Genomic DNA, 27932 nt, shown 5'->3' with positions numbered 1-27932 from the left:
TCAGTCAGAGATCATTGAAAGATCAACCACTTGTCCATGTTGCTCCGCTCCACTATTTATCCATGCCATGTCACCACTTAGCAGAGATGGTGGAGAAGGGGCGGGGCCCAGGTAAAGTTAGAAAGGACTGGACCAAAAGTAACTGTAACAACAAGTAACTTTGTTGCCTTTATTTAAGCGGGGGGCTGGGGTTATTCAAAAATATGCAGCCACTGGATCGGCCCCAATTGTCAAGCTGAATATGTATATATATATATGTATCTATATAAGCCTTTTTTTCCACACACATGCCAATATACAGTACATGCCGAAGAAAGGTGCGTCCATGTGATCAAAGTATTGCGTTTATTACACAATAAGCTCCATAATGTCGCGCAGTACAGGTTCATATTTGTAATATGGCGTGTGATGGACATCCCCACCCACCACTTGAACTGCTGGGAGGTCAAAAGGCGCACATACATGCACACCTACAGACTCACGGCCAACGAGAGAGAGAACACGCCCTGTCCCTATCGCTCACGGTTACTCATTTACACAAGTAATGTAGCACCCCCCCCCCCCCCCCCCCCAATCCCTCCCACCCAGCCACCCACCACCCCCTGACCATCCTAGCCCTCTGTATAAAGCCCTCTGCTCTGTCCCTCTGTCTTATTCTGCTGCTAACTAACAGTTAGCCATGGATACATTAAAGTTCGTAATTCTGCTCCTATGGATGTGTGGCTGCGGAGCAGGAGGACAGGCACAGCACAGGTGAGCCACCCCCCCCCCCCCCCCCCCCCCAAAAAAATGACAACATCCATCCATTTTACTGTATTGTCTATACGTTGGGAGGTAGGGCATTGGGGCTCACTCGGACTCGTGGCCTCAGTGTTTCAGAAATCCTGGCTACGGCCCTGCATTATTCCGCTAATTGGCGAATGTCAGCATGAGTGTTGCTGCCTGATTGATTCATGTGGATGATTTGCAAAGTCACAAGGAGGCTTTTTTTTTTGTGGTATCAATGTGATTTCTTATGAAATCCTTATAGAGATTGCCTTAAGTAATTGTGAGTTTATGGGGACTGTTGTACCAGGCCATATCATACTTAATCTAATACTCCTATCATTATATATCGTGTGTATAATGTCATTACTGTCGTTAACGCAGACCTGGCTTACATATAACCGTGGAGGCGTTTCTTGATATCAATGTTTTTTAAGGGAAACAAGCTGATGGAACCTTTTACCCAAACTTCAACCTGAATCTATCCCTGTGTCTTTCTCTGTTTTGCAGCCTGCGGAAAGCACAAAGACAAGATGGTAGGTTGGTTTTAATCATCCGCTCAATTCTTCAGCACAAATGCATACACTTCATACACAGCGGGCCGGCGGTTCGATCCCCGGCTCCCCCCCCAGTCGACATGTCGACCAATGTAAGCGCGGACGGGCTGAGACAGCGCAGCATGTGACCCGCTGCTCCCACCGCGCCGTCCTTGGGGTGGATGTGGACTTTCACCTCCTTTACAGCTCCTTATCTTCACCATCCATGACAGACACGTTCACGATGCACCAATGTGTTGCACACGCAGCGAACACACTCGCAGCGATCAGCATTGCCTCCGTCGGCCCACTTGGCCTCTACAGTATCCACGTGTCTAACGTGTTGTGTTCGTGTGTCTCCAGCGGCGGTGCTGACCTCCTGTGACTTTAACCGGGACAGCGAACCGTTCTGCCGGTTCAGTCAGGACAACACAGACAACAGTGACTGGACGAGACACAAAGGTCCAACCCCAACACCTGGCACTGGCCCCAGCGGAGACTACCCCAATGGAAGTCAGTATATTGCATTTCTGTACAATCACCTAATTGGCAACCGAGTTATGACCGAGGTTCATTTAGAATCCGAGGATGGAAACACTGAATTCCACATGTCTTCCTTCTGTCTCAATCTGTCTGCAGACGGCTTCTACATCTACCATGAGTGTGACAACGTGTCTAACGGACAGAGGGCCCGTCTGCTGAGCCCGGCTCTCTCCTCAGCATCCTCTCAGATCTGCGTCCAGTTTCGCTACTACATGTACGGCTCGGACAGTGGGAACGTGCTGAGGGTCCTGGCCAAGAGGCCCGGCGCTGAGGAGGAGGTCTGGAAGAAGACCGGAATCCAGAGTCCGTCCTGGCTGAAGGGCTCCGTCACCGTGTCCAAGCCCGGCAGTCAGAGCGTCACTGTGAGTGTTGGCAGGTCACTGTGGATGAAAGTGAGGACTTAAAAGCCGAGAGCAGCAAAACGGCACCTGGGATCCAGTCTGGCAATTTGGCAAAAGTGGTTTGTTCAGAATTCACCATGAGTTAAATCTCGGCCAAGTTCTTACACCCGATGGCGTCTACTGACAGTAGTGTGCGCAATCGCCCATTCACGTTTTATTACACGATGACCTTTTACAAAGATTGGACACGTTGCATGAGATATGAGGGAGAATGTTTACGGCAGCATTTGCAGCATCCAAGCGTTCAGATTTGGATGAATTTCATCTCAAATAAGACGGACCAGACTGCCAAATATCTTTAGCTCGTGTAGTGTTGTACGGGTTCTGATTCAATATGAATACAATAGCTGTAACTGTAACTGTAGGTCATTAAAAAGACACAGACGTACTGTACAGATTCTTTTACAACAGCTCTCATCTCCTCACACCCTCGCAGTAAACAGATTGTTTCCGTAAGAGCTGTAAAACAATCTGAGCGTCAAGAGGGGAAACGCAAAAGTGTAGAAATGATGCTGAGGTCGAGACAAACGTGAGGACAGATCCTCGGTAACGCTCTTTCATGAAGTCTCCGGCAGCCGAAGACACACCGAGTCCCACCCTGATCGATAAATCGGAGCTGTTATTTTCTATCTACATGCAGTTAGTGTTGGTTGATTTTGATCCTTTGCACGTACTGTATTCCATCGATACACCAACTTTTCCACCACAGCCAAGTGACTTCTTTGGATTTCCTGCATCCCCCCCCCCCCCCCCCCCTCAGGTTATTTTATACACAATCTGCGCATAAAAACAAGTGGATGGGAACGCACTTATGACACCGTGAAAGAAAAACTACGAGGTTGAGCTAAATGAGCTACAGAACTGCTTTCTTCAGATTATCACGTAGGGTGATCCACGTTTCCTCTACGTGTCTATAGGTTGCGTTTGAGGCTCAGAGAGGCACGACTGCTTCTTGTGACTCAGCTCTGGACAACATTGTCATCACTGAAGGGGCATGCCCATGTGAGTTTACACACACACACACACACACACACAAAGACATATTGCAGTATCATTGATTGTCTAAATATTTGGTCCACAGCGTGTGTTTCTGGCTGTGATTTCGACGTTCTTGGTGACCTGTGTGGGTGGACGACTCAAACTGAAAACCCGGATGTGTTCGGCTTTGATCAGTGGCTCGGGGCAACGAACACTGAAGGCACCGGACCTGATGATGACTTCTCCAAACCCGGATGTAAGTGGTGTTAAATGTATGCACATTATTTTTAGAGCAGCGAAAGGGACTGCAGCCGATCCCAGCTGGCACTGGGCGAGAGGCCGGGCACGCCCCTGGACTGGTTTATCGTTTGTTTTGACTCTTTCACACGCAGTGGGGGCCTACATGCTGTTGGATTCTTTAGAGGCTGTCCCTGGAGTCAAGGCTCAGATCAGAAGTCCTCTAATAACCCCCTCCTCTGGGTGTCTGGACCTCACCTTCCACTACTACCTGTACGGCACCAGCACCACCATGGAGCTCAGCGTCCACACCGTCGCCACAGGTAAAAGACTAAATTTACCAGAATGTTGGCGCAGACAGCGTGGACGTTTTCGTTTGGCTTGAATTTGTTTTTCTGTACGCCAGGTGGAGGACTTGGGCCTGCTCTCTTCGCTGTCAGGGGGAACCAGGGTCAAAGCTGGAAGCCTGCAGAGGTCCGCTACCTGGGAACTGCTGCCATTCAGGTAAACACTAGAACTCTGTGTGTCTCTGTATGTGTGTGCGTATAGGTTTACATGAACTTCTTTTGCCCCGTTTCTATGTGTTTCAGTTTGTGATTGTGGGTACCTTTGGAGAAACTCCTCAGACGGATATCGCTGTTGATGCTGTGTGTGTCATGGCCTGCAAAGGTGAGCATCTGACCGAGGAAATTCAAGTTACTTATGTGCATGCTGTGTCAATGACAGACCTTTTCATGAGAAACGAGGTGACACTTTCTATGAAGAAGGTTATAGTGCGTTATGGGGGCATTCATAGTAAATTATAGTCCCTTCATAATGATTTATGACTACACTCAATGATGAAGCATAATATAATTCATTAGGAATGCCCCCATAACGCACTATAGATGTCTTCATGAAAACAAAACTATTTATCGTTTGTTTATAGCTCAGCCAACAACTCCTCTACCACCGGTAACAACTCCAAGACCAACAACTGTTGGACCAACTACGCCTAAACCAACCACTCCCAGACCAACCACGCCTAAACCAACAACTGCTGGACCAACTACACCAAAACCAACAACACCAGGCCCCTCTACGCCTAAACCAACAACTCCCAGACCAACCACACCTAAACCTATAACTCCTGGATCAACTACACCCAAACCAACAACTCCTGGACCAACTAAACCAATACCAACAACTGCTGGTCCGACTACACCCACACCAGCAACACCAGGGCCCTCTACGCCTAAACCTACAACTCCTGGACCAGCTACACCCAAACCAACAACTCTTGGACCAACTACACCAAAACCAACAACTCCCAATCCATCTACATCTAAACCTACAACCCCTGGACCAGCTACACCCAAACCAACAACTCCCAGACCAACTACACCAAAACCAACAACTCCCAATCCATCTACACCTAAAACAACAACTCCTGGACCAAATACACCCAAACCAACAACTCCTGGACCAACTACACCAAAACCAACAACACCAGGCCCCCCTACGCCTAAACCAACAACTCCCAGACCAACCACACCTAAACCATCAACTCTAGTCCCGACTACACCTAAACCAACAACTCCCAGTCCATCAACACCTAAACCTACAACTCCTGGATCAACTACACCCAAACCAACAACTCCCGGACCAACTACACCAATACCAACAACTGCTGGTCCGACTACACCAACACCAGCAACACCAGGCCCCTCTACGCCTAAACCAACATATCCCGGACCAACCACACCTAAACCAACAACTCCCAGTCCATCAACACCTAAACCTACAACCCCTGGACCAGCTACACCCAAACCAACAACTCCCAGACCAACTACACCAAAACCAACAACTCCCAATCCATCTACACCTAAAACAACAACTCCTGGACCAAATACACCCAAACCAACAACTCCTGGACCAGCTACACCTAAACCAACAAGTCCTGGATCAACTACACCAAAGCCATCAACTCCTAGACCAACTACACCTAAACCACTAACTCCTGGACCAACAACACCCAAGCCACCAAGTATGACATGTCCTTTGGGTTTGTTTTCCAATTTCTTTCTCATATTTCTTTTCTCAATTTTTCACCAACCAATTGCTTTGCTTTCTGCTGCACAGAACCATGTCCTCCTGATGCAGAGTATATAGACTGTGGTCCAGCTTGTATCCCCACCTGTATGAAACCCTCCACCAACTGTTCTGGCTCCTGTATCAGTGGCTGCTTCTGCAAACCAGGGTTTGTCTTCAAGGGAAGCCGCTGTGTGCCACTGGAGAAATGTGGCTGTCTGGATGACCAGAATAACTATTATGAGGTCAGATATCCTAGTAAATATTCAGATGGGAATAAATTCCTGCTTAGTGCAGAGATGTAATGGCAAGACAATAACAGAAAAGAAGGTTGTACAATGTAATTCTAGTGACATACAGTACACCCTGCCACTATTGATCCTTTGTTCAACTTTGTTTCAGCCTGGCGAGATCGTATTTGGAGACGGCTGCTCAAAGCTGTGTCGTTGTGCAGGGAACTATACTCTGGAATGTGTTGATAACTCCTGTGACCCCACTGAAGAGTGTCGCGAGGTTAATGGTGTTGCAGGCTGCTATCCTAAAGGTAATATTGTCTGGTAAATTCTCAAGGATTTGGTACAAGAACTGGTACTAGCAGCTCAAAACGATCTAGTTCAAACAATGTGTCATATCCAACCCCATCGGATGGCAAACGTTTTTAGAACAGCCACACTCAAAGCCTGTATTCAGAGAGAGTGGTGAGTCAACTAGAGTGGTAAATGCGAACTAGTGAGGTAGCTATTGCTTGCTCGTTCGCTTCTAGTGGTGAGATACATTAATTGCAGCACCTTGCAAAAATAATTTGCTACAGCCATATTTAGCTTGGTGTAACCAGGAGCTATAGGTGGCTAGTGTTAGCTAATGTTGTTAGATAAATAGAATCTTTAAATTACTGGTCAGACCAACAAAATAACTGCTAACATACAGTTTCTCATTTGTTATTCCCTTAGGTACATCCACATGCATAGCGTCGGGTGATCCCCACTACACCACCTTTGACAAACGCAAGTACAATTTCATGGGCAACTGCAGCTATTTGATGTCTGCACCCTGCAATGAAACATCTCTGCCATACTTTGAGGTCCATGCCGACAATGAACATCGCTACAACAGGCCCACCATCTCCTATGTGAAGGCCGTGCATGTATATGTACGCATGGTGAAGATCTCCATCCTCAAAGGGGGCACTGTGCAGGTAAGAAATGAAGGGAGGAACAAAAACGGTGGCCGCAGGGTGACAACAATCATACTATTGTGAGATCTACGACATATCTACAAGAGCTGTTGTTCGGGAATCACTTACACTCTCTGCAGAAAATGCACCTTTTCAGATACTAATGCCATTGTAACTTTTACACATAGAGAGCTTTTAATAATTGACTCAGTCATCACTCACTCTGTTATTTGCATTTCTGCTTTCCCCATACAGGTGAATGGGACCAATGTAAACCTGCCAGTTTCTCCAGTCCCTGGAGTCTCTGTGTTCAAGTCAGGAAAGCACTACACGGTGTCCATGGACTTTGGCGTGACTGTTCGCTATGATGGAAACCACTTCATGGACATCAAAGTGATCAAAGAGTGAGACAGAATCCTACTTCTAATGGAAAGTTTTGGAATGATGTTGAACTTCAGCTCAGATAATCAGTAAAAACACTGGTACTTGGTTGGAACGAAACCAAGTCACGAACTCGCAGACAATTGTTGTTCTCACCTCCGCAAATCGCCAATTTACAGATTTTCTTGTAATCTGCAGCTATCAGGAGACGCTGTGCGGACTGTGTGGAGATTACGATGAAGATGCCAGAGATGACTTTCGTAAACCGGATGGATCGTTGACCAGCAGCGCTAATGACTTTGGACACAGCTGGAACACTGATCCAGAGTGAGCGAGCATACATCCATGTTTCTGCAGACACCCACGTACACACTTTGAGGACTTCTGACTCCACCAATCAAATTTATTTATAATTATTTTACAATGTATATTTGATTTATTTAATATTGAACACTTAGGTCTCCATACTAAAGAAAAAGATCAATTATCCTTTCATTGTAATTACTGAGGACAAAAAAACTAACCAACCAACACACACAAAGCTTCTCTAACTGACTGTCTGTGTTGACAGGTGTAATACGAAACCCAACACCACCGTACCTGGGTGTGATGAAGAAAACCAGGAACTGTATGAGAGCTCTGGATACTGCGGTATCCTGCTGGACAAGAAGGGTCCCTTTGCTGTCTGCCACCCCAGAGTCAACCCCAATGTAAGTTATTGAGTTAATGTTAGCGCTGGTCTTGTCTTCCTCGCCAGATAAGAGTCTGAAGCAGCGAAGAAGCCAAAACAGAGGGAGAAAGAAATCAAAATTTTAGATTTAAGATGAAGAGACAGAATTGAAAAAGCTTTGTGATTCAACGAACGGTGTGTGTGCGTCTATAGAACTACTTCAGGGACTGTGTCTTTGACCTGTGTGAGTTGGACGGAGCCAAGCCCATTCTGTGTGAAGCCATCGAAGCCTACGTCAACGAGTGCCAGGACCGCGGGGTCAACATCGGGCCCTGGAGGAATGACACCTTCTGCCGTGAGTGTTGGGTGAACGAATGGATGGAGAAACGATGAGTGCATGAAGGAATATAGGGAGTGTAAGGCGGAAGCAACTAGGGAGCTGATTTCCAAGGGCCAGTAAGGTTTCTTATTTGATCTGGTCCGATCACTCCCAAAAATTCTCAGTGATACAAATGTGGCATTACTTTTAGGACTACAAGTACAGATGATCAACTTCAACTTTAAACATGACTCCTATCTCAGCCAAAATGTAGGAGAGCTCCACAGGTGTCCTGAATTATTGGGGGTCACCAGGATATGGCGTTCAAGCAGAGCGATTCCGTGAGAGAGATGGACCTTTCTCCTGGAGATCTGGCTATGCGAGACCTGTCCTAGGATGACTTTCAGCACGATTCCTCGGAGTGATTCTGAGATGCTTGAGTATCACTAACCTCAGCCTCCCATCCTCCCCTTAGCTCTGACCTGCCCCCCCAACAGCCACTATGAGCCCTGTGCAGCCCCCTGTCAGGAGACGTGTTCTGGGAAACCCCCCAACTGCGGTGGGCCCTGCTCTGAGTCCTGCGTGTGTGATCCCGGCTACGTCCTGAGTGCCGGCAAGTGTGTCAAGAAGAGTTTGTGTGGATGCAAACACACCAACGGCCAGTATTATGAGGTACTGTATACTTGGTCTGATCAGCCACCGGGGGATAGTAGTAGTAGTAGTGGGGGCTTTTAGGGGTTTTTATGTCAATAAGAGTCCTCACTAGGATCAAGACAACCTTTGATTTAAGCTCCCTCCAGCTAACGCAGTTCAAATGTGTATGTGTGTGTGTGTCAGCCTGGAGAGGAGTTTTATGTGGAGGACTGTAAGCTGAAGTGCACGTGCGACGCTCCCTTCATTACCTGTGTGGCCTCTGAATGCCCCCCAATGCACGAGTGTAAACTCCAGGATGGAGAGCTGGGCTGCTATCCCACAGGTAAGTTTACACCCCCCCCCCCCCCCCCTCCCCTGCAATACTTGCCAAGCGGTAACTGAGCTGGAGATGAATTATTCTGCACTCCCTTTTGATTGCATGGACGATTCCGTTTAAATTTCAAACAACCAAAATCCCAACCAGGGAGCAACAGTGTTACTGCTATTGCTATTTTTACATGGCGCCAAAGTCCAGAAGCTAATGGCACAGCCTGAAAGTGGCATCAGTCTCCCGCATTGAGGGTTTCTTTGATCAGTTTTTGTGAAACACTGAAATGTGTTCCAAGGGTTTACTATCCCTTTTCCAAGTATCTTCTAAACCATGAGTCAGGCCTCCCTCTCCTGCCATCGTTATAGCCATGTCTGAACTAGCAGTGGCCACTCAGCCGACCTTGGTCTGTCAAGTTGGTGATGTTTAACCTGCAAAGGTCTTGGGCTTATGGGAAACCTGTCTGTTAGGCCACACACATAGAAAAAAGATAGAACAAATGAGGTTTTTGTACTTCTAACCAGTCTTCTTTTTCTTTCTTAAAATATGCTTGTAGCTTAGATTTTGGACAGACATGAGAAATTTGATTTAGCAATGGAAGCTGGTGGACCTGCTTTCACTAACAGTAATATTCATCAACATGATGAAGCCTATTGATCTCCCTAACATATCTTTGAATCTTCCTGAGACTTTGTTTGTCTTCCACAGCATTCGTTTTGCTGTAATCTTATGGAATGAACCAACGGTTCTGTCAACGTGAAATATCAGTCTGAAGTCACTGCGTTATTGAGAGTTTAGGAAAGCATTCTGCCCGCAGCCAGTGTTTAAACAAAAAGCTGAGGCTCTCCTCTCTCTCTCAGGCTCCCAGGACTGTGTGGTGTCTGGAGATCCGCACTACAACACGTTTGACAAGAAGTTCTTCAGCTTCATGGGCACGTGCACCTACACGCTGGCCAGAACCTGCAAGAACAACACAGGTTTGGACATTTAGAGGCGTCTTTCATTTTTAATTGCACCCCAACAGATTTCCAACAATCTGCCACAACTGCATTGCCATTGTCCTGTCGCAACCACAGTTTGTTGCCTTTACACCAGGAGGGGGCACTACAACGACACAATAAGTTAAAATAATCACAGTAGTCTTTTGTCCAAAGTATTTCTGATAACTCATCAGACTTTTTACACATTTCCAACAGAGACACAATTCTCTCACGTAGGCACATGTGGTTTTTGGACATTTTACGCGTGATAAACGTATGATTTGAATTGACACGATGTTTAAGAAACATGGTTGCTGCAAAAAGCAGACAATGGACTGTTTTGCGTAATGAATGCTGATTGCGACAGAAGTCGGCTTACTGGCCAACTGACTTATGCAAAACATTTTTTTTTTTTGCCTGAAAGCATTAGCCCACACCCGCTAAAGTAGGACAACCTGGTATCGGCCAAGCCATGCTGGACTTTTGAGATCTGATAACAATATATCCCCTGCGCAGGTCCTTGGTTCTCAGTGGAGGGGAAGAATGAGGAGAGGGGAGTGTCAGGTGTGTCTTACCTGAGGAAGCTCTACGTCACCGTGAACGGAGTCACCGTGACTCTGATGAAGGCCAGGAAGACGCTGGTCAGTACGGACCAACCATTCGTTGGTCGCGTGTCTACAAATGCAGATACATTTACAAGCTTTTAGTGTCACAAGGGGATGACCGGGCAAAACATGTGCATATACATGTGCCACACACACACACACACACACACACACACACACACACACACTGACGTACCAGCTGTATCACTCTCTCTATATCAATCTTAATCTTCTGGTTTAGTGAAATTGCAACTCAAAGCCTGTTCCTTGTTCTCTCAGCCTTTTTATTTGATATCCTTGACTTTTATCTCTTTTTAATACCTTAATCCCAGAAATCTATGCACACACACACACCCCCAATCTTCTCCTGTACTCATCTGTTTGATCCATCCAGAGATCAAACAGGTTTCCTCCATGTCTTACCCTACAAAGATCTAAATCCCTGTGTGCTGGGTTTTTATCCGTGTGTCTTATGATCTGTGTTTGGGTTTTTTTTTACACTTAGTTAATGCCAGATGAATAATAAATAAATAAAAGGTACTACAATAGTGATACATATTGTAATGCTACCTATTGTTAATGTTAGTGGGTTTTTTTTTTAAGGTCATTGTGTAAAGAGTGACAAAGTGTTGATGTTAGGAGCTAAATGTTGTCTAACGCTGTTTTTATGCCGTCTTTTCTTCCTCCCCCCCCCCCGGCAGGTGAATGGACTGCGGGTGGCCCTCCCTCACTCCCCCTCTCCTCTCATGTCCCTCAGTCTCGCCGGTCAGTACATCACCCTGCAGACGCCTTTCGGCCTCCAGGTGCGCTGGGATGGAAACCATTACGCCCAGATCTCAGTCCCCAGGTAGGTACAGAGGTTTGTTCAGGTCGACACGCCTCTCCAGGTGTTTTGATAATGTTTGCTGCTGATGTGACGGTGCGTTTTTCTTTTTCTTTTTTTAGAAATGTTTTTGTTTGGAAGATTGTTACACATATACATAAATGTGATAAAGGTAAATGTGTCCATCATTTTCCATTTTTTTCATTGGAAAAAGTTTTGAAAAAAAAAAATACAAAGCAACATAGAAATATGAGAGAATGTTGGAATTAAACACTAAAGTGGGATCAAGTTGAATTGATGGGAGGCCTAACTCATTTAGTCTATCCAACGTGGTGTCACGAACTCAGTCAATGCATCCAGCAGATTTCAAATTGTGGCATTTGGGGGGAAAAAAAGCTTCTAAATCGGACTTATCTGGGAACTGAATTGAACTGATAATCTGTCAGTTTTTGGAATCACACAACATGTGGAAATGTATGAAAGCGATCGTGCCCCTGATGAGATATATACATCATTTTGCATTTCATGTAGCTGTGGATCCTTTCCTTTTTTGTTGAAATGATGAATACTAAAAGTGTATTTAGACTGGACAGCTAATAAAAATTTTTTTTTGAGTAACCGAGGCCTTTTTTCACGGACTGCACCTCAGTTCGCACCACCCAGAGTAAATAAATTTCTTTGAATTTACACAGTCGCGCTGCCTCTACAATCCACTCTGCACTCAGTCGAAACACACCTTAAAAGAAGAAATGACATTGGCCGGGTGCCTTCGCAAATACTTCTAAAGAAATGACGAATTTCTTCAAATGCAGCCAAGATATAGTGGTCTGGAGGAAATCTAAATCTGAATCTAACTGCTTCAATCTCTGCATAGGTTGACTCAACAGAGGTACATTTGATGGGAACTGCTTAAGAAAGCAGATGGGCATCTGTGCAAGCTATAGTTTAAAGGTCATACAGATTTGCTATTTATGATAAATCCTCTCAAGGTTCTTAATACTTTGGTTTTATATCTTCCATTGATGGTGCCCTAATGGTATTAGATGAAGACATTTCTGCATTTCGTCGCTTTGTCTCTAGAGTTCCATGAAAGGGACAAGCAGCATTTGGCCTTTTAAGTCTTCTTACGACATTCCTCTTCATCTCTTAATCCCGTGCTCCCTTCGTCTTTGTCCCTCCAGCTCCTACTACGACCAGATGTGTGGTCTCTGTGGTGACTACGATGGGAACCCAGACAATGACTTCACCAAACCAGATGGCGCTCTGGTAGGGAATGTCAACGACTTCGGGAACAGCTGGCAGACAGAAGAGGACGAGGATGACTTGTGAGTCTGCGCGCGGTCATCTTTGTGCTTCCTTGGAAATTCAATCATGATTCTAAGCTACATGTGGCTAGGCTCATGTGTGTTCAATTCAGTTTTATTTATATAGCGCCAAGTCATAACAGAAGTTATCTCAGGGCGCTTTTCATGTAGAGCAGGTCTAGACCGAACTCTTTATAACGTTATTTACAGATATCCAACAATTCCCTCCATGAGCACACACTTGGTGCTCATAAGTGAAACACAGATATAATGCCATGGATGTCTTCGATTACATACCTACCGTCTAAATTCTTCCTGCCATAATTCTTGAGGAGAAATGAGATTGAATGGACTGTTGATTTAAGGAATGGACTGTGACCTTGTTGTATTGATCAGTTGCACCCCAGGCACCAAGCCTGACCCAGACTGCGACCCCAAAGTTGAGGCTGAGGTGGTGAAACCAGACAAATGTGGCAAAATCAAAGACCCTGCTGGACCTTTCAGGTGAGCTTTATTCCCCCCCTCTAATTATTGAAGTGTTGAACCACAGTGTGTTCTACTGTTTACAGGGACCTGCGCTAAAAGTTGTTTTTGCCATGTGACAACAATCGCTATTAATATAGAGGTAGTTCATTTAACCATATGTTGGTTAAAAAAAATATGAGGGCTTGAAACGTACTGAACATAAGGATGGACAGCAAAGAAGTGAATTATTAAGTAGTCTTAGAATCCTTTATGTACATGTATACCTTAACCTGAAAAGTCACTATTGGAATCCATTGTAGCCAGCATGAATTCAAGCTGATCACAAACTTTGTTCATAATGTAAAATGACTGACTTAGTTTTATGTTCTTCATTTGCTAAAACTAGAAAGCACTGACAGAGCACATACCTCCAATCCCTTTTTTTCCATGTTAACCCTCTTAGTGAATTATCAAGTGAATTATTCTTGTAAATTTCATCAACATATCTATTTACATACCCTTTACTATATTAACCTTTAACTGTTCATCTTAAATTGACATCGTAAGAAAGCCAACTCCCTTTCTGTGCAATGTCAGCACTTATTTATCTGGAGGGGTGGGGGTGTGTCAGATTACATACTGTGGACAAAGGGTAGTTTGAGGGTGTGATTGTAGATACTAACATCAGGCTGAATATTTTCAAATGATGGTTTACGCATATTGTGGTATCTTTACAAAGATACAAAGATTATCTAACTAATTTATCTTATTTCAGATTACAATTATAGCTTGTTCTTGGAATATCATATGAACGGCATTGGACTCAACACACGCGCGCACACACAGTAACAGTAGTTAGCTTACAACTGTCCAAAACACAACATGACTTCTCTATAATATTAGCCTATCTCAAACAAACCAGTTGATGGTGGAATATAATTTGACACTAGAACACTAGAGCTAATTGTAGCTATCTATAAGCAGTTAACACTAGCAATAGGCTTCATCAAGTTAGCATCTCTAATTTTATCTTAATCCACCCACAATTCAACTTTTATTAAAATTTTTCTATTTTTATTTTTCTTAAGCTTAACATCTCAACTTTTAGGTTTAAGAATATTTTATAATATTTAAAAAGTATATTTCGAAAAAAGAAATGTGTTACCTTAGTTATTTTGTAACATCTGAAAGGCAAGAAAACCCGCTATTTCACTGGCTTAAATATACACACTGCAATACCAGTTGAATCCTGGTGGGGGAAAATCAACACACACACACATTCACAAACTAGACTGTTTTTTCTGTCTTTGTGGGGATTTTAAATGAGACCTACCAGGCACATCCAGGGAGTCCCGAGAACTAGAACTAAATGGTTAACTATGGGGTCTAGCATTTTGGTCCCCACAAAGTCGTTGGACCCCACACCGTGAGTGTAAACACAAGAACACACACACATACCTGAGTGGCTTAATATATATTTTACTTAAATGATTCTACATTTGGCTTGTTTCTTTAAATCCCATGAAAAGACCATGTGTTTGGGTCTTTTCTGTGTGTTGGACCATCTGCCTTCTCCTCACCCAAACCGAGTGAGTGTTTTTCTCTGTTCCAGGGAGTGTGTCAGTGTGGTGAATCCCACTCCGTTCTTCCAGAGCTGTGTGTATGACATGTGTCAGTTCGTTGGCCAACAGCATGTGCTGTGTGACCAGCTCCAGGCCTACACTGATGCCTGCCAAAGCGCTGGAGCCAAAGTCCACCAGTGGAGGACTCCAGACTTCTGCCGTAAGTCTTCAGTATTTTATTTTCCAAAGAGGATCATTCCCTCCTCTGCTTTTGGTCAGGGCACAAGACACATTAGTGGTATGGACGCAGGGATGGCTACGGTCTGTTGGTCAGTCACTTAGTCCAGAGTGAAATATCTCATACAGCTATTAGATGGATTGCCATGAAATCTGGTGCAGACATTCATGTTCCCCACAAGAACCTCTGTGATCCCCAAAGTGGACTTCTCATGTCAAGTTAAATTTTGGCCATCATCATGTCAGTATTAAAATTTTGGCATTTGACATCTTTGTAACTAAGATGGTGAACTTGATAAACATTAGCACAACATGAATCCTTTTATCTATCTTCGTCTCTACCCTACCCTCCTTCCTCCTACCCCTCCTTGATCCATCCGTCCACCCCTCCCTCAATCTGTCATCCCTCTGGTCTTGCAGCCCTGGCCTGTCCTCCCAACAGCTCCTACTCTCTGTGTGTGAGCTCGTGTCCAGAGACGTGTCTGGGTGTGGTCGGATCGCCCGGCTGTGAGGATGTGTGTGTGGAGGGTTGTGCGTGTAACCCAGGCTTCATCCTCAGCAACGACAAGTGTGTGGCACTGAAAGACTGTGGCTGCGTGGACACCAGTGGATCCTATCACCCGGTAAGTGGGAACAACCTCGAAGTTGACTTTAATCACATTCCACTGATTGGAATTGCACTTTGCGATGAGGTTTAAATCGGGATATAAAATGAAACCTGACGTTTAAGCCGAATGGACTTCACTTACATAGCGCCCATTCACACACACCGATGGCGACGTAGCTGCCACGCCAGGTGCTAGAGGACGACCTGCTCTACCTCCTGACATAGTAAATATAATAATATGACCGAAATCTGACACGAAGTTGGGATATAAAATGAAACCTGACTGATTTACATAACAGGACCAGAAGAGTGGCACGTTACACCATATTTACTGATGTTGTCTAAGTGAAGGAGAGGGCTGTCAATCATTGGATTGTGCAGCTTACTTGAAATGACATCATTTGAAGCTAAAGGCCTGTCTAGCCTTCATCCAGCGCCTTCTCACACACACATCAGGGTCCTGACGTTCACTGCTCAGAAAAAAATGTAACAAAAGAGTGTTGGAAATACAAACATCGCAGTGTTGAGCAGAAAAAAAAAACGTTGAATGCAAGAAGAAAGCAACTTATCTGCCAAACTCCATTCAAATAAATGTTTATTGAAGGGACGCTGGTAACTTCGCCTTTGTTTAATTACCAAATGATGGAAGTGTGTCTGTGTTATTGCTTTAGGTTCATTTAGGCACACACATGAACATGTGTTTTAAGTATGAATCCCTGCTAAAAAAAAAAGCCTAAATATCCCCAAAAAGTTTTTCTGCTTGGAATGATCTGGACATTTGTGCAAAAACAGAATATGTGATAAAGGCTGGCAGAGACACATTTGTCACAATGACATTTTATTGTCAGATCTTTGTGCAGACCAGAATGAACTGTATTGTATCTGCTGGTACAATGTATAATTTGTATTTTGTGTGTGTGTGTGTGTTTGTCAGGTGGGCGATGACTGGTACTTGGAGGGTTGTGAGCAGAAGTGTGTGTGTCACAGTGGAGGCTTGATCCAGTGTCACAACAGCAGCTGCAAACCAACCACTGAGAGCTGCCAGCTACAAGATGGAGAATATGAATGTCGCCCTCTGGGTATGTTAAACACACACACACACACACAGTCAGGCCCACCACTAAAACACAAGGAAAGTGGGTCCTGCTTCATTACTTGATCTTGAGGTCCTGTTGTAGAGGGGTCTGCCTTTAAAGCCTTTGCTGTCTCAGCTGATATTGTGCTTACGTGGTGCATGTGCAACAGTGTGAATCTAGACGGTTCAGCTAAATTCTTCCCTCTGTTGTTCAGGAAATGGTCTCTGCTCAGTATCTGGTGATCCACACTACACCACCTTTGACAAACGCACCCACCATTATATGGGAGCCTGCTCTTACACCCTGACCAAACCCTGCAACGTCTCCTCGGACCTGCCCTACTTCACCGTGGACACCCAGAATGAGCACAGAGGAAGTAATAAGAAGGTTTCCTACGTCAGGGCCGTGGCGATCCACGTGAGCGGCGTGACTGTCGTCCTCGGCAAGGGCCGCACAGTCCAGGTATGTCACCTGACCTGTTGGTTCGTTCACAGCAACTGAGGCACTAAAGGTTGAGCTCTGCCTGCTAGATCCAGTCATTTCTACCGTCCCCTTCGCTGTTCTTCAGGTCAATGGGACGGTGGTTGTCCCGCCCGTCACCTCCATCAGTGGACTTCAGATCTACTTGAGCGGCAAGTTTGTTGTCCTGGAAACATCCTTCGGCCTGAGGGTGCGTTTCGATGGCAACCACCACGCTGACGTCTCCGTGCCAACCTCCTACAATGGCCAGCTCTGTGGCATGTGTGGTAAGAACCAAGTATGATTGATTAGTTTTACTCTTGAAGTAAAAGTGCTTGTGCCGACAACTGATTAATAATCCTACAGTTACTAGAACTGACCAGAAAAGAGGACAAAACTCAAAAAATTAAACAAAAATGGCCGACAATAAGTAAAAAGTCTATGGACAATACAACGGGTGCAACATGAATTCAATTAAATAGCCTGACACCTCTTCTAGAGTCAACAGTAGAATAAAACATCACCATAGCAGACAGCACAGAGATGTATGATATAACAATATAGACTCCCACAATCACACACAGTATATAACCAAAGTAGAAACTGCACAGTTTTTACACAATCCAGGTTCAACTTGCTTGTCCAATCTCAAAGCATCATATATAATAATCCTCTTTTTTTTTTTAATGTCGCACACCTCACTGAAGGAAATCGCAGCTGGAGAAATCCCACCATGAGCATTTTAGCATTTAGCATTTAGCCATAGCTAGCATGCACCTGCCATGCAACATCGTGGGTGTGTCTGATTACGCCCGTTGGTGCATTAAATCAGTGATTCATTGAGGTAAATGCAACCTTTTTTTAAATATGCCGAAACCCATAACGACATCACCCTTAATTTAATTGCATTGTTGCCTTTCATACTATAACAACTCCATAACATGACGAAAGTGACTTCCCCTTTGTTTGCCTCACTGTACATTAGTTCTCCAAACCCAAAACTACCAGGCCAACCAAAGTCAGCCGAATCAGCATGTTGGCTGATCGCTCGGTGGCAAGTAACTAACGTTTGTTGCCCCCGGCAGGAAATTTCAATGGAAACCCCAAAGACGACAACTTGAAACCAGACAAAACGACAGCTGCTAACACCAACGACCTGGGGGACAGCTGGCAGGTTCCTGACCCGCGGCCGGAGTGAGTCACACCACAGAACACATAAACTGCGCTGATATCAATCAAACATACTGGTGAATAGTGGTAAATTATTTACGCCAACGGCAAAGGGCGCCAGGCCTTTATTAGAGACACACTCAACAGCTCCTTCATGTTTACGGATAACGTCCATTTCTGCTGCACTTGTTCAACAGTGCCGATATGTTTAGAGATACAGTATGACAAAAACCGTCACTTTATTGCCTCCTCCACCCCTTCTCCAGCTGTGTCAATGGTGGAGGACAGGAAGACTGTGATAAAGAGGTGGAGGAGGAGGCCAAGAAGCCCACCAGCTGCGGCATGATCACTGACCCCAATGGTATGACACACACACACACACACACATATTCACACTAACAGTGCATCATGTTGAGAGCCGCACTTTCCAGAGCTGACACCTGCTGTGTCCCGATTCATTGGCCAGTAGCCAACAGGCTACTATGCCCAAGCAATTTACAGATCATTGAGTAAAACGAGCTCACCTCCGCCACACCTCTGTGCCTTTGACCTCGACCCCAGGTATCTTCAAGCCCTGTCACTCCGTCGTGCCCCCCGAGCCATACTTTGGCAACTGCGTGTACGACATGTGTGCCACTGGAGGCCAGACTGTGGCCCTGTGCCAGGCCATAGAGAGCTACGCGGACATGTGTGCTGCTGCAGGAGCCCCCATTGCATGGAGAAACAGCACCTTCTGCCGTAAGTCTGTGTGTGTGTGTGTGTGGAAAATAAAGAGCATCCTTAGCGATGTGTCATGTCATTACCACCAAGTTCATTACTAAAACCGTAGTTACAGTATTTGATTGTTTTCCTGACAAACTGGAACTATGCAGCAGGATGGAGGGCGTAGCTCCGTCCAGTCTGGAAGGGTTTAAGGTGTGTGAGGATGTATCTTACGGAGTCAGTGGCAGCCGCGACGAGTTTGACATTATGCTACATACATGGATGCATTGCGTCTCAGTATGTAGTATGTAGTATTTTCACACACGGACACAGGACACAGGAGAGCCGTAATGTTGTATTGTATGTATTTTTTGCAAATCACCCTTTCCCAAATGTCCTCCTCCCTCCAGCTCTGAAATGCCCCCCAGGCAGTCATTACAACCCGTGCGGCCCCGCCTGTCCCCAGCCCAGCTGTCAGGACCCTGCGGGCCCAAGTGGCTCTTGCAACCAGCCCTGTGTAGAGGGATGCGTCTGTAACCCGGGCCTCGTCCTCAGTGGCGACAAATGCGTCCCACTCGGCGAGTGCGGGTGTACCGATGAAGACGGAAAGTACAGGCCGGTAAGTGTGCTCAGTGGAACGCTCGAGGGGAATGATTTTCATCTTTCCCTGGCATTCTTCGCAAGGAAATATGTATATGTGTGTGTGTGTGTGTGTGTGTGTAGGTGGGAGACACTTGGTTCACGGAAATGGACTGCTCGGAGCGCTGCAGGTGCAACAGCAACCGCAACGTCACCTGCGAGCCCTGGCAGTGCAGCCCTGCACAGGAGTGTAAAGTTGCGGAGGGAGTGCTGGACTGCCACTCTACAGGTAAACCTCAGCTTAGCTCAGCTTGTTGTCATTTGAGTCTAATTGTTGTGGTTCTGCTCGTCAACTCCCTTTCAGTCAGTCACTGATTATATCATCGCCCCCTCCTCAGGTAAAGGAGTGTGTCACGTGGCTGGAGATCCTCACTACTACACCTTTGACGGTGTGATGCACACGTTCATGGGCACCTGCACTTACACGCTGGTGGAGGTATGGGATGGATTCGACCTGTTTTTTCGCAGTCTGTCGTGTTTGAAACCAAATGAAACCATGTCTTTTTTTTCCCGGAATCCTTTTAGGTGTGCAACGCCACCAAGGTAACTCCCTTCAAGATAGTGGCTAAAAACGAGGAGCGCGGCCAACCAGAGGCCTCCTACGTTCGCTCCGTCAAAGTCTACCTGCCTCGCGACACTGTGGTTGAACTGCAAAAGAGCCGCAGAGTTCTGGTGAGGAAATGTTTGGAAGTTTGTTTAAGGGGTATTGGGTCATAACTGCAGAAAACAGCGACGGGATACAGCAACTGTTAGACGGAGACGGGTGAAGGCCACCACTCGACACAGGGTGTTGCCTAGAATCGAGTTAAACCTCTGTATTTCGTACTTTGTATTTTCACTTGAGCCTTTTGCACGTCTTGTCTCAGCTGAACGGACGGCGGGTGCGAACCCCGGTTTCCATTGACGCGGCCGGAGCCAAAGTGATATCCAGCGGATCTTACAATCTGCTGGACACAAACTTTGGTCTGCAGGTGAAGTTTGACGGAGTCCATCACCTGGAGATCACTGTTCCTGGAGAATACTTCAACAAGGTATGACGGTATATCGTCCATCCACCAAATATCTCAGGGTCAGGTCAAAGGTTTCCCCTTTTTGTATCATTCAGTTGTCGTTGCTTGCTGTTGTTTACTGGATTATGTAATGTGATGACCCTGCTCCACCTCCCTCCTCCCCAGCTATGTGGCATGTGTGGCAACTACAACCACAACTCCTCCGATGACAACCTGATGCCCAACAAGAAACCAGCCAAGGATGTGATTGTCCTGGGCAACAGCTGGAAGTCAGATGGAGACAGTGATCCTGGGTCAGTGGTTTACAGCCATTACACTCTGGTTTACTATGATTATCTGCAATGTCTGAGGGCTATCTCATAGTTGTCAGTTCTCCTGCAACTGCAACATCCCAGAGCCTGACGTTAACCATGCATCCGAACCTTCTCCCCTCTAGCTGTCAGCCAGACACTCGTCCGGACGTCCACCCCAACTGCACCGCAGAGGAGGAGAAGCTGTATGAGGCCCAGTGTGCGCAGGTCATCCTATCCGACCGCTTCAAGCCCTGCCACTCTCTGGTGCCCCCGGAGGCGTTCCTTGGTAACTGCATCTATGACATGTGCGAGTATGACGGCATGCAGGCGACCCTCTGTGACAATGTGGAGGCGTACGCCCAGGCCTGTCAAAGCGCCGGAGTCACCGTCAGCTGGAGGAACAACACCTTCTGTCGTAAGTTGCCGTGACACACCGATCTGCAGTTTAAATCAAGAAAACACCCCAGCTCCGCTCTTCTCACGCTTCTTCCCTCCCCGCAGCCCTGCCCTGCCCTCCTAACAGCTACTACTCAGACTGCACCGCCCCCTGCCCCCCCACCTGCTCCGACCTCTTCCCCATCTTCTGCCACCTCCCTCCAACCACCTGTGTGGAGGGCTGCCAGTGTGCCGCAGGCTACGTCCTCAGTGACAACAAGTGTGTTCCTCTGAGCAAGTGTGGCTGTGTGGACTCCGATGGAGAGTACCATGATGTGAGTGAGTGCTGCTGCTGCTGCTGCTGCTGCTGGCTGACGGGCCTGAACAGGATGTGGCAGCCGCAGAACATCCTGGCTGCTGAAATCAGAAACGCATGCAGATTCGAAGCATTAAAGCTGACTTTTCTTAGTGGAGCTACCAAGCGTCCGAAGATACACCTGAGGGTTCAAAACATACTTAAAGGAATAAGAAAGAAAAAAACAATAACAAGATAACGCTGAAAAAAGAAGTATGAAATTCGGGGGCCAATTAAATATGAAATATGAATTCATTTTTCAAGTAAACTACTACTACTTTATGCTTTTTCTTGTAAAATGTTGGATACTTTCAGCTCTTCTGGGTTTTTAAAAATCCCTCAGATTTATGGGTTCGTTTTTTTGTTTTTTTACACTCAGGCGCTAACCTGCGATGAGGGCTTCGTTCGTGGGGTCTCAAACCAAATTTGCTCTTAAATAGAGGAAACGAATAAAGGCACGTCGGCAATATAAGCCTGCTTCATGTAAAGGCGTCATGTAATTTCCGGCGTATATATGTCATGCACTCACAATATGCTTCTATTGCGCTTACACTGAGTTCGAATTGTCTGTTGTCTGTTTCTTGGGTTGATGCAGGTGGGAGACTCGTGGCTGACAGATAAATGTGCCGACTCGTGTACCTGTGCCCTTGGCGGCAAAATCACGTGTAAGGACCACAGCTGTGATTCCAACTCAGTGTGTGCCCTGGACAAATATGGAGACCTCTACTGCAAACCCACCAGTGAGTCCACCACTGCCTTTAACTGCCTTAAAATGAAGTGCTTAATTTTAGAATTACTTCAGCGATCATGGGTGTATAACAACTAATGTTTTGACCGCTCCATTTATGTTATCGTCCTCTCTAGAGTTCAACAAGTGCAGCATCTCTGGGGATCCTCACCACCGAACATTCGACGGCTTCACCCATCACTTCCAGGGTCCCTACACCTACGTCCTCACCCAGGGCCACAACCTGCAGGGCTCCCTGTCGCCCCTGGTGGTGAGGGGGAAGAACATCAGACGTGGGGGGAACAGGAGGGTGTCATTCCTGGACCAGATGTACATCGACGTGTACGGCGTCAATGTTCGCTTTTTGCAGAAGAAGACTGTCCTGGTCAGTAGTTTGTCTTTGTCTGATGAAAGCGCCGTTTGTTTTTCTTTCGAGTGAAAGGTGCACACTGCAATCACATCGTGTCTTCTCTAGGTGAATGGGGAGCGTGTTGCACCCCCCCTCAGTCCAGTCAGCGGTTTGACCATCACGATGAACTCCAGGCAGGTCCAGCTCACCACTGACTTTGGACTCACTGTACGCTTTGATGGCAACATTCGCGGAGGTAAAAGAAGGGAAAGAAACCTCCACCCTCACTAACTGAGCCCTCCTCTGGCTTGTTTGTGAATCCATCCATTTCCCTCCTCTGTCTCTCTGTTTGTGTCTCAGAGATCATACTGCCCAGCACCTATAAGAACTCTGTCCGAGGGTTATGTGGAAACTACGACGGCATCACCAGAAATGAGTACATGAAGCCAGATGGGACGGTGGTCAGAGACCTGAACGCGTTCGGAGAAAGCTGGAGGGTCAGTGACCGACAGGCTGGTGGACTGCAGATGTCCGACCTTCCTCACACAGTCCATGCGCACAGGTAGGACCACAACCAGGGCCAATGCCTCAGCTGTAAATACGGTTTGTGTAGATTTTGATATTGGTTGAAAGGTGAGTTTGATGCGTGGGTATTCACGCTTGACCTCGGAAATACTAAATTCAAGGTTTTACTTACTACCTTTTTTCGGCACCTTTCGACCATGTCCCACAGCCTTCCTCACCCATGACCCATGGAACACATCATGGTCGCATGATAACAAGAGTTACGGGGGAAGATATCATAACTCTTGAGGTTCCATTCACCGAAGAAGGCTCTAGGATATGTTTGAAAGCTTTGGAAAAAAACGAATAAGTGAACTTTGATATTCAAATATTTCACCACAGGTTAAGGTCTTCATGTTGGAGGCCGTGAATATCCACAGCAATTTGTCAGAGAGAAGTGTCAGAGACGCCTTGTTATGGACTTAAATGGAAGGACATTTGGTGGTAGAGGAAAGGTCCGAAGGTTCCCACAGTCACTGGCAATCATAATCTCGGAACCTTGGCTTTTCTCCGCAAATTTCATTGCAACCTGGTGTGCAGTTATTAAGCATTCTTGCGCTGGACCGTAGACGTTATGTAGACGTTACGTTTCCCCCTCAGTGCTGCTGCAGCGCGAGGCAGCCATCATGCGACCACTCCGGACCAATACAAGAAAAGTGTCTGGGTCCTTGCAATTTTACATTGGGCCGTTCGTTCGTCCCTCTGGAATTCTCGACAAACAAATATAATTCATCATAAGTTGTGTTTTTTTTTTTACAATCTGAATCCAGGCGAGAGGTGGAGACTGATCCAGATTCAGGATTTGAGACATCGGACTGCTCTCAGCCTCAGCTCGATGACTACAACAGCGTGGCCCAGTGTGGAGCGCTGTCTGAGTCAAAGGGACTGTTTGCCGCCTGCCATGCCACCCTGCCGCCTAAATCCTACCAGGAGTGAGTAGGCTGAGTGTGTGTGTATGTGGTGGTGGGGGGGGCTAATCCTCCTCACATTTAAGAAGCTGGAACCAGCAAACGATTCATCGGTTATCAAAATAGTTGGCAACTAATCGAGTAATTGTTGCAGCTCTACGCGATTCACTCCACACCCCTGTTCCAAATTGTCCCTGCATGAAATAACGGACTTTGCTCACGCTCGGTGTGTCTGTGTGTGTGTCTGTGTGTGTGTGTGTGTGTGTGTGTGTGTGTGTGCTTTAGTGACTGCGTGTTTGACCTGTGTGCTGAGCGGGGCAGTGCAGCGCTGCGTTGTGCCAGTTATGAGGCCTATGCTGCAGCCTGTCAGGAGGCTGGAGTCAACCTGGGGCCCTGGAGAAAGCAGCTGGACTGTGGTAAGATGCTGAACACACACACACACACACACACACACACACACAAAAGGTCTATGGGTGTGACGAAAATGGAGAGATTCTCAGCAGTTTTGCAATGGATGCTTTTGATGTATTGTCTTCCCAGTTGTTCCGGACATGCATTCATTTCTGTCCTGTATCAAAGATCAATTCAAATCCATGTCGGACAGGGTTGAGACATTCCCTCTTTCTCTCCCAGTCCTCTCCTGCGATGCCAACAGCACCTACTCCTCCTGCATGTCACCCTGCCCGGCCTCCTGCGCTGACCTGGCAGCACCCTCCGAGTGCGACACCACTTTCTGCGCGGAAGGGTGCCAGTGCGCCGCGGGCTTCGTCATGAGCGAGGGAATCTGCGTGCCGTACCCACAGTGCGGCTGCACCTTCCTCAACCGATACTACCCCGTAAGGGCCGGAGCATGTTAACAGCATCGAGCGCGTGCCGCTGTGTGATGGCGTGATCTAATTTCGTCCTCCCTCTCACCGTCCTGCAGCTGAAGGAGACCTTCGTGACTGACGACTGCTCCCAGTCCTGCGAATGCACCAGCACCGGCGCCGTGTGCCAACCCAAGACCTGCCAGGACGGTTACGTCTGCACCGTCTACGACCTCAAACGGGACTGCTACAGAGGTGTGTGTGTGTGTGTGTGTGTGTTTGTATGGGAAGAGCTCTCCAAGATGAAATCCATTCATCCACCGTCTACTCCGCCATGTTAGCCTCCTCATAACCAGTCAAATCAACATCAACAAAGGAATGCTGGCAAAATCTGTGCCATCTCTTGGAACTCATATAGAAGTACACATTTTTGCAAATCTGGAGGTTGAAATATTTCCCTATAGCACACATTTAAAAGTATAAATGGTCATAATTATAGATACTGAGTTTGTAGGCCTGTCTGTGTGAAAGACGCTACCTGCACCTGGTCTTCAAGCTTCTTGTAAGGTTGCCTTGTGCTGTAAAGTCTTGACTGTTTTGTGTTGCAGCAAGTCCCTGCCTCAGTTACCCCTGCGCGAACGGAGGAACGTGCGGGGAGGCCGGCGGCGACGCGTACACCTGCCAGTGTGCGGAGGGCTTCGAGGGCACAAACTGCGAGGTGGAGGTGACGCAGGCCGGAGGACTGGGTATGATCTGTGACTGCCACTCTTCTGGGAATTACAAACAAAAAAAAACAACTAACACAGACGAGTGATTAGAGTCAAACGATGACACTTTCTTATCAGAGCCGTAGAAGCCCTTATGGCCTTTTTCTTTCTTTCCTTTCCCTGATAGAAATGAGCTTGTTGTTCTTGTTTGTCACAGAAACCAAGTGGATCATCCTGATCGCCGTCCTGGTCTCGGTCGCCGCCATCGCCATCGTGACCACCGTCGCGTGCGTCTGCCGACGCAAAGCCAGGTGAGTCTCGACCCACTTGAGTGCAGAAGGATGCGCATGAATGCGTGTGTGTGTGTGTGTGTGTGTGTGTGTGTGTGTCCTGACTGACATTCCCCAGCCTAAGGACACGGCTGCTGTCCAGACAAAACACACTCTCACAAAGGCCCAAATGCATGTATCATATTTGTAATGATATGGATTTGTGTGTTGCAATTCTTCTCTCCTGTGCTGGACTGCAGGGATACGACCAGTTAAGTTTCATTTTCATTGCAGGTCACAAGTTTATGTAATTCAGAGGCAGCAGTCATCTCACAGTGGGTGAGAGAAAAATTACAGACTCATCACCTTATTGGGGGTTTCTGGGAGGCTTTTATTCTGACAGCCTTCACTACTAGATATTTAAACATCCCATCTGTACTCTCACATGCACGCAGCAATGCCATCGCGTTGCCTAAACCTCTCACCTCGGCTCTCTCTCTCCCTCTCCGCAGGAAATACAAGTGTGAAGAGAAGAAACTCAGCATGAAGTCAACAAGTAAGAGCCGCCATTACTGTTAATGAAGAAACAAGGGGACTACATAGGACGTGGACGTCCGATCTCAGGACTAAGACTAGAGTAGTGCACATTTAGTCATGCGGGGGGGTTGTGGCCAGGTTTTTGCAGCTCACAGCACATGTATATATTGCGCATATTTTCAGTGAAGCGTACTGTGCGGAACATAATGTTATTCTACACTTACTGCTACTTACAGGGAAAACACAAAGAGAGGAATTTCCCTGAAAGTCAACTTCACTGTACAATTCTCCCCGATGGTGATTAGTGCAGCTCTAATATCCATACTTTTTTCCTGTTTTTTTTTTTTTTTCTCTTTTAGGTGTTCCATATACAAACATAGACGACCGAAGAAATGATAAAGTGACTACTATGTGATGGGAAACTGTTCACCTGAATGTAATAAAGGCCACCATGCACAACCTGTTCTGACTAAAGCCAAGACATGAAGGGCGTCGTTTCTGAGTAGAGTTGGGAATATTATAGATATTGTTCATATATGCCCGTGTTTTGCTTTCTTAACTTATGCTTTTGAAGATGTAATTTCCGTTAGATGTGTATGTTTAATTAGCAAAAAAGTGAAAATCTGTGTGTGTGTGTGTGTATATATATATATATATATATATGTGTGGATTTGCAATGAAATTCTTTGCAGAAAAAAAAAGAAAAGAAAATGTGTGTTTGTCTCAGGTTTTTTTGTTTAAAAAAACAAAACAAAACACTGACACATCCTAAACACCATTATACACATTTTTACAAATACCGGGGGTGGGGGGGGGGGGGGTGGCTCTGAATAAATACACTGTGACTGATTTCAAAATCGCCGTATACTACCAACACTGGAGGGTTACTGTTGGGTGCGTACATCACGTTTTTACTTGGGAACAAACAGGAACATAGACAATTTTGCAAATTTATTAAAAATAAAAACACTCAAATATCACATGTACATAAGTATTCCCACCCTTTACTCAATACTTTGTTGAAGCACCTTTGGCAGCGATAACAGCCTCCAGTCTTCTTGGGTATGATGTTACAAGCTTGGTACATTTTCTTTGTACATCCTCTCAAGCTCAATGGAGGTTGGATGGGGAGCGTCGGTGCACGGCTATGTTCAGGTCTTTCGAGGGATGTTCAATCAGGTTCAAGTCCGGGCTCTGGCTGGGCCACTCAAGGACATTCAGAGACTTGTCCCGAAGACACTCCTTCGTCATCTTGGCTGTGTGCTTAGGGTCGTCGTCCTGTTGGAAGGTGAACCTTCGCCCCAGTCTGAGGTCCAGAGCGCTCTGGAGCAGGTTTTTCGTCAAGGATCTCTCTGTACTTCGCTGCAT

General features: G+C 46.3%; 1 protein-coding gene across 1 annotated transcript; it reads left to right on the top strand.

Annotated features, from left to right (window-relative positions):
* The first annotated feature begins 679 nt into the window (after positions 1-679).
* zanl (zonadhesin, like) lies at positions 680-26979 on the top strand. Its single transcript, XM_070929875.1, has 53 exons — positions 680-753; positions 1276-1301; positions 1665-1814; positions 1941-2206; positions 3163-3247; positions 3327-3479; positions 3616-3783; positions 3867-3964; positions 4051-4129; positions 4389-5132; positions 5163-5396; positions 5582-5775; positions 5933-6074; positions 6481-6725; positions 6960-7108; positions 7284-7412; positions 7657-7795; positions 7969-8110; positions 8550-8746; positions 8912-9050; positions 9896-10012; positions 10532-10656; positions 11322-11467; positions 12625-12768; positions 13144-13251; positions 14825-14994; positions 15432-15634; positions 16553-16697; positions 16909-17156; positions 17263-17440; positions 18239-18347; positions 18590-18684; positions 18885-19061; positions 19436-19644; positions 19749-19893; positions 20003-20100; positions 20190-20336; positions 20531-20695; positions 20840-20967; positions 21111-21382; positions 21469-21677; positions 22293-22437; positions 22562-22809; positions 22900-23029; positions 23134-23335; positions 24108-24269; positions 24531-24661; positions 24879-25081; positions 25171-25306; positions 25660-25797; positions 25976-26069; positions 26540-26583; positions 26924-26979. Exons 1-53 carry the CDS (start codon positions 680-682, stop codon positions 26977-26979), a joined length of 8580 nt encoding a protein of 2859 aa, XP_070785976.1.
* Positions 26980-27932: the final 953 nt, after the last annotated feature.

The sequence above is a fragment of the Enoplosus armatus genome, chromosome 23 (assembly GCF_043641665.1).
Source record: "Enoplosus armatus isolate fEnoArm2 chromosome 23, fEnoArm2.hap1, whole genome shotgun sequence".
Taxonomy (NCBI): domain Eukaryota; kingdom Metazoa; phylum Chordata; class Actinopteri; order Centrarchiformes; family Enoplosidae; genus Enoplosus; species Enoplosus armatus.
Note: the sequence above shows the minus strand (reverse complement) of the source record. Positions and strands in the feature narration are given on the sequence as shown.